At 36.7% G+C, this 6,589-nt stretch overlaps 1 protein-coding gene across 1 annotated transcript; it reads right to left on the bottom strand.

Moving 5' to 3' along the window:
- Positions 1–2,441: 2,441 nt before the first annotated feature.
- On the bottom strand, positions 2,442–6,589 carry LOC125251983 (GTPase IMAP family member 8-like). Its single transcript, XM_048165036.1, has 4 exons — positions 6,520–6,589; positions 5,608–6,279; positions 4,360–5,025; positions 2,442–2,476 (listed from the first exon to the last, which is right to left on the bottom strand). The coding sequence occupies exons 1-4, from the start codon at positions 6,587–6,589 to the stop codon at positions 2,442–2,444; spliced, it is 1,443 nt and encodes a 480-aa protein (XP_048020993.1).

Here is a 6,589-nt window from a genome sequence, read left to right as displayed (position 1 = left end):
GAGCTGATTCACCGCCCGCTCCACTTTCATCATGGATAAAGGTTTTGTGGTATCCGACGAAACAATAACATGAAATCAATAAGAAGATCCCGATCACAGAAACTAATAGCAGAGTTAGTTAAGAATCTAAACGTATTTTAGCTTTTCTCGATTGCTAACACAAGTGATTAAGTTGGCCCAGTTTCCCAAACCATTCGTTCAGTTCTCAAAACAAAGACACATTTCTCAAAACGTTTAACAACAATAACTACATTTGGTAGCAAAACTGATGACACCCCAGTCAAAATCTAAAAGAGAGCCGAATTAATAATTTACAAGGGTTTTTAAACTTACAAATACAGTATAATAATTACTGTACACAGTAGCTACCTTAGATGAGGGAAATTTCACTATTTTATGTACAGTAAACTGTAGCACATTGTACAACCTCAATGTTGTGATTGTCACCTTTCTTTGTAGCAATTTGTTATGTGTATCCTACTGTATTTTTGTAGAACTGAAAAATGACTGCCTAGGGATATAGAAGACCAATACACTGCTATAGTACTGTATACTGTAATGAAATTTAGCCAAATGTGCAAAGGATGCTGAATTTACTTTTACTGTAATTGACAGTATACTGTATTGTGGTGCATACCAAGTTCATACATATTTTTCTCATGCTTTTCATCTACTGCAAGATCAATTTATAATAGTAAAATGAAAAAAGAAAAAAAAATCCTTCCACAAGTTCAGTGCTGTTTTACTGTATCTGCATCTGTAAATGTATTTTTGTGTAGTGTAGTAAACATTGAGCTGCAAAATAATTACTGAATCCCAGTAAGAGGTATTTTTGTTACAGTGTTTTATGATCTCACTAGTGTTCACTGGGCAGTGCAGTAGTCTGTGTATTTGTTACGTTTTTTTTTTGAGACATCTGATGCCAAAGTTTGATTTTGTCAGACAAGAATAAGTTTTTGACTAGAACATTTTATTTTTACCTAGAAGTTTGAGGTTTGTACAAGTTGGTGTATTTTGAGATTGTGTTTATAGTTGTGAGAAAATGTTGAATTGTTTCATGAATTGTGCTTTAGCAATCAAGAAAAACCATAACTATACTGAAAATTTTGAAAGACAAATTTATTTTGGTTAAAGTCTTGTTTAAAAAATGTAAACTTTGGTAATTTAGGCCAGAATATAGATGTTCTGGGTGATTGCTAAAGTGTTGCTAGGTGGTTGCTAGGATATTCTGGGTGGTTGCTAGGCTCTTGCTATGCAGTTGCTGGGGTGTTGCTATAGTATGTGGTTGATAGGGTGTTCTGGGTGAACACACACAGACATTCCCACCTCTGTTAATAACAGAAACTCAAAAATTGTTTTGTTGCTCTTTAACTTGCACTAAAACATGTGATTTATACCGTTGAAGTAGCCTGTGTAATATTAATTCAACTGCTCATCTCCTTTAGTGATACAAGCTCAGACTCATTTAGAATCTGTTGATGTTTTTCATATAGTGTATTTACTTGGTGCCATGAAGGATATTGAAATGTTGTTATTTATTTTTTAATTTTAAACAGTATATAGATGACTACTTTCTGGTAATGCAATGTTTGTGAACACAATTGTGTATGTAAGGCTATAAATCTCCAAAATCTATGCATTAGCGCTTGCTTTGGTGTTGCCACCCTTCATAGACCTCATGCCACCCCTTTGCCACCCTATAAATAATTTTCTAGATCCGCCCCTGCGACCTTCCCACTGCTCCTTGGCAAAAGGTGGGCACAGATTTATTTCATCTGTATGGCAAGGACTATCTTCTTGTTATAGACAATTACTCGAACTACCCTGAGATTGCACAAGTCTCCAGCACCACCGCACAGTCTGTTATAGTGCACATGAAAGGGTTCTTTGCCAGACACGGAATCCCACAATGTGTTGTGAGTGACAACGGCCCGCAGTATGACTGTGGAGAGTTTAAAGAGTTTGCAAAGCACTACGGATTCAAGCATGTTGCCTCAAGCCCATTGTACCCACAAGCCAATGGTCAGGCTGAAAAGGCAGTACAAATTGTTAAGAGACTACTGAAGAAAGCCAAGGACGGTAAGACTGATCCTCACCTTGCTTTACTAAGCTACAGAGCTGCACCTCTGGAGTGTGGAGCGTCCCCTGCTGAGCTGCTTATGTGTCGCAAGCTCCGCACCACACTACCGCAATTGCAACCAGGACGAGACAATAACAACTGGATTAACAACAAAAAGAGACTCAAAATCAGACAAAAAATGGCCTATGACAGAGCTACAAAAAGTCTGGAACCTCTTTGTGAAAAGGACACTGTGAGAATCGAGGGACCTAATTGATGGGACAGAACATGCTCAGTGAAGTCGGACTTACAGTAGATCTTACATTGTGGAAACAGAGGATGGACATAAAGTGAGGAGAAACAGGAGGAGTCTGTTAAAGACTCATGAGGACACTGACAAACACGGTGAAACGGAATCTGAAAAACAAAATGATACACCAAAATGCACACCAAGCTGAGCCTAATACCACAGCCTCTCAAATGACTGAACCAATCAGAAGGTCTACTAGACCTAGAAAACCACCTGAGAGACTTATTGAAAAAGTATAATGCTTTACATTGTTGTTTAGACTAGAGTGCCTTGTTATTGTTATTGTTATTTCTTTATGAGGTACTTGTATTGTGCAACATGTTGACCTTTTGCATGTTCGTAAGACTTTATTACAAGCCAAAGATAAAAGTTAACTTAAAAAAAGAGCTGTTTCATTAACCTTTGTTTTATAACTTTGGAAAGGGGATGTAATGATAGGCATTCTATTGAGTAACCACAAGGTGGCAGTATAGCCTTTCCTTCTGTGTGATGCTTATGTTGTAGATAGACGAACAAGTAGACAGAAAGTTGTTGGACATACCATGTTGTGGATGTCTATAAAATAAAAAACATAGCTTGCAGCTCACAGAAGCTAGCAGCCCAAATGTTCATGCGTGAATTCTTGAATAACAGAAGGCCGAACATTACAATAATTGGAGGTGTAAATCTCTTCAAAACTCATAACTGTAGAAGAATTTATAACGCGAGTTAAGTGGCGGCTCTCTGGAGGAGTAGAAATGAGGTGTTGCTGTAGAGATTCAAATAAAACAAAACTATGATCAGAAATTCTAGATTCTATCACCAAGAACAGAAAGGTGTCAAGACAGACGTGCAATTCACCAAAATTCTTCTCGACAGGTAACAGTGATTATTCTTTCTTTGTGGAATAATTATTGTTTTACTGTTATTCAGGTATATCAACATTGTTCTTGTACTGTAGTTGTAAGGCAATGACCAGTTTGCTAAATACTACATGCTAGTTGAAATGGAAGTAGCGTCAACTGAGGTACGTATTATGTGTTTATTATCATACCATTTCACGGGACATGGAGGGTTGTGGCTTCAATGTCAGAATCTCCGATCCTCTCATCTTCAGTGCTCTAATGCATAGTAAAATTACAGTTGAGTTCACGAATTTACAAAATAATAAAACATATTCAGTATGTTAAGTTAGCAACTGTAATGCTATACAATAGCTTAATTGATACAGTTCGTGCCTAAATAACATATCCAAAATGTGGACTTACAATGTCGGAAATGCTTTTACTGTATTTGGCAGATATTTTTCAAATAACAATGTTTTTGTCAGGAGTAACAACTGCAGATTATGAGTTACCTGCGGTGAGTCCGACATAATGAATCCACTAACATGACACAGCGAATGCGGTGGTAAATAAACACTCCAGATTAACCTTGGTGGACTTAAACTTGATAAATGATGTGTACTGACGTCTTTCCACGGTTGAAACAACATTCCTTCTCAAGTTCATTCATGTTTATTTGATGCTTTAAATGAACTAGTAGGAAGACATGTTCAATTTACGAGCCTCTTGAGCTGAGGCGCTACAGCAATCTGTCACGACCATGGTCACGACACATTAAAGAGCCCAAAACGGTTTTTATTGTTTGAATTTCTTTAAAAAAAACTACAGTTTGAAAGCTGAGACTTTGTTTAATATCATAAGTAACCTGCTCTGTCTTGTCTGTTGATGTGTTATCAGTATCCTCTTTGCTCCGCAATGTATTTTTCACTGCGTGTGGCGTCACAGCGCCACGGCTTGTCAGACTAAGCAACAGTAACTTAGGGGGGGCGGGTCTTTGCGAAGGGTCAATTCAAGAACTGACTCGCAAGAGAGATTCATTTATGAATCAGATGATTCTAGCTCTAATTCTATATTACCAGGAGAATTAAAGGACACACAGCACAACTGCTGTATTACTGTGACAAAACAATTTCTACATGAAGATGCATAAGCTAAAAAACACTCACCTTCTGGATGAATCTTCTGCTTTAACTCTTTGATTTCATCTTTCATTCTCTTCCATTCTTCTTTATATTTCTCCTCTGTTTCATGTCTGACTCTGTTCTCTTGAGCTTTCACATACATCTGAGCTGAATATGGTTCAGTCTTCATGTTCTCTATATAATCCAGCAATTCTGGGATCTGTCTTGAGTTTTCAGGCTCTTTTAAACTCATCACACAGTACTGACCTCCACAGAGACTGATCAACCTCTGAGATTCTGGGATCTGTTTGTTAACAGTGCCATCATTGATAAATATTACTATGAAGTGCTCTCTGGAATAAAAGTTCTTCTGGATCTTCTCTATTTCTGCTCTCTCTTCATTATTAAGTGGAGCATCAGGAACAATGAGGAGGAAAACATGAACTCCAGGATCACAGAGAGACACACAGTGGAGAGTCTGATGCATCACTTCCTCCTCTGAGAGCTGATTGAGAGCTGGAAGCTCCACCAGACTGATCTGATGTCCATGAATCTTCTCTTCTCTCTTCACACACTCTTTACTGTTCACTCTCTGATGAGAAGTTTTTATTGGTTTCCTTCGTAAAAGTTTTGACACAGAGACTGTAAGTGTTCCATCACTTCCACACAGCACCAGATTCAGCTTCTGTTTTTTAGAGGAAATTGCTGACACTGAAAAACATATTAAATCAGACTTCCTTAAACTAATCAGACTTCCTTAAACAATAACCACATTTTAAAATAAGAGAAAAGTACATAGCCTACACATAAAAAAAAAAAATATATATATATATATATATATATATATATATATATATATAAAGAAATTATATGCTTGCTTGATTTCAACTTACATTTGGAGGGATTCCACTCTCTTATATCAACTGCAAAAGTAAATAAAACAATTATGAATGGCTGACTATGTAAAGTTAACAATCATGCTGTATACTAAAATTACAAATATTAAATCATATATATATAATATGCATAAATACTTTGCTGTTAGTTTTGGCTGGTAAGTTTGTTTTTATATAAATATTTTTATTTTTAAATATTTTTATTTAATTAAAGATTTAACAACTGCTCAATTCCTTGTCATTTCTTTGAGCTCTAGATTCTGTTTAATAAATTTATCATGCTACTTAGGTTTAAATGTTTGATTTATGTATAAAGCTTTTTTTTTTTTTATGAAATGTACTTATTTTGCTAATGAACTAAATTTCAGCTATAATAAGAGTAATTCTGAAAACTTACTTAGAATTCCTTCGCTTCTCTTGCTCTGTTTGAGTTTCCCATTATCTTTGTGATAAAAACTCTGTTTGTTTTCTTCCTCTGACTTGAATGAATTAACATCTTCATACATCTCACATGTGAGATAATGTTCCTGGTTTCCCTTGAGCATCTCATCAACATTTCTGAATATCTCAGATTGCCATTCTGGTTTTCTTTCAAGCTGTAGATGTCTTCCTCCACACTCCTTTATTAACTGATGGATAGCTGTGTTCATTTCAGTACGAGTTAACATGTGCAAGTCTTGTGTCACTTCATCAGTCGTGATCACTATAGTGCGTTTAATCGTCTCTTCACCGAAGTTGTTGAGCACATATTTCACTCTTGTCATGTCCTCCTCAGTGAAGTCATTATACTGCAGTACGAGTATGAAGACATGAGGTCCTGGATCAGACAGATTCACACAATCTCTCACTGTCTGTATGATCTGATGATCTGAGATGTTGGGATTCAGCAGATGAAGAGTGTTAATGACTGTAATGTGTCTGTCCTTCACTGTTCCACTGATTCTCAAGCAGTGCTGCTGTAAACCTGTAGACGCATCACTCTCATGCACGTCTATTCCCAGGATTGAGTTTCTCACTCTGCTGTTTCCTGACACATTCTTCCCCAAAAGAACAATCTTCAGGTCACTCACTGAAACATAAATCACATGTAATGTCCACTTAATGTTAAATACTGTTCATGATGTTAATGTTGATATGCCTTTAAGATGACTTCTTCTGTGGCATACATAATTGTATGCACGCTGTTTGCACACGCAGATAGAGATAGTGCTTGAGTGAAGAGAGACGGACGCTCTACCGTTGACTGCAGTTAGTGTACTAATCACATACTAAAACACATGTATGTGAAGAGTGTGTTTATTGTGCAAACCTTCTATAAAGACTTGTGGGACTACCAGGTTGTTTGCCTCAGGTTTTCCTTCTCGCCTTCTGTTTTCCAT

The sequence above is a fragment of the Megalobrama amblycephala genome, linkage group LG17, assembly GCF_018812025.1.
Source record: "Megalobrama amblycephala isolate DHTTF-2021 linkage group LG17, ASM1881202v1, whole genome shotgun sequence".
Classification (NCBI taxonomy): Eukaryota; Metazoa; Chordata; class Actinopteri; order Cypriniformes; family Xenocyprididae; genus Megalobrama; species Megalobrama amblycephala.
The sequence above is the reverse complement of the archived record's forward strand: the minus strand, read 5'-3'. Positions and strand labels throughout refer to the sequence as shown.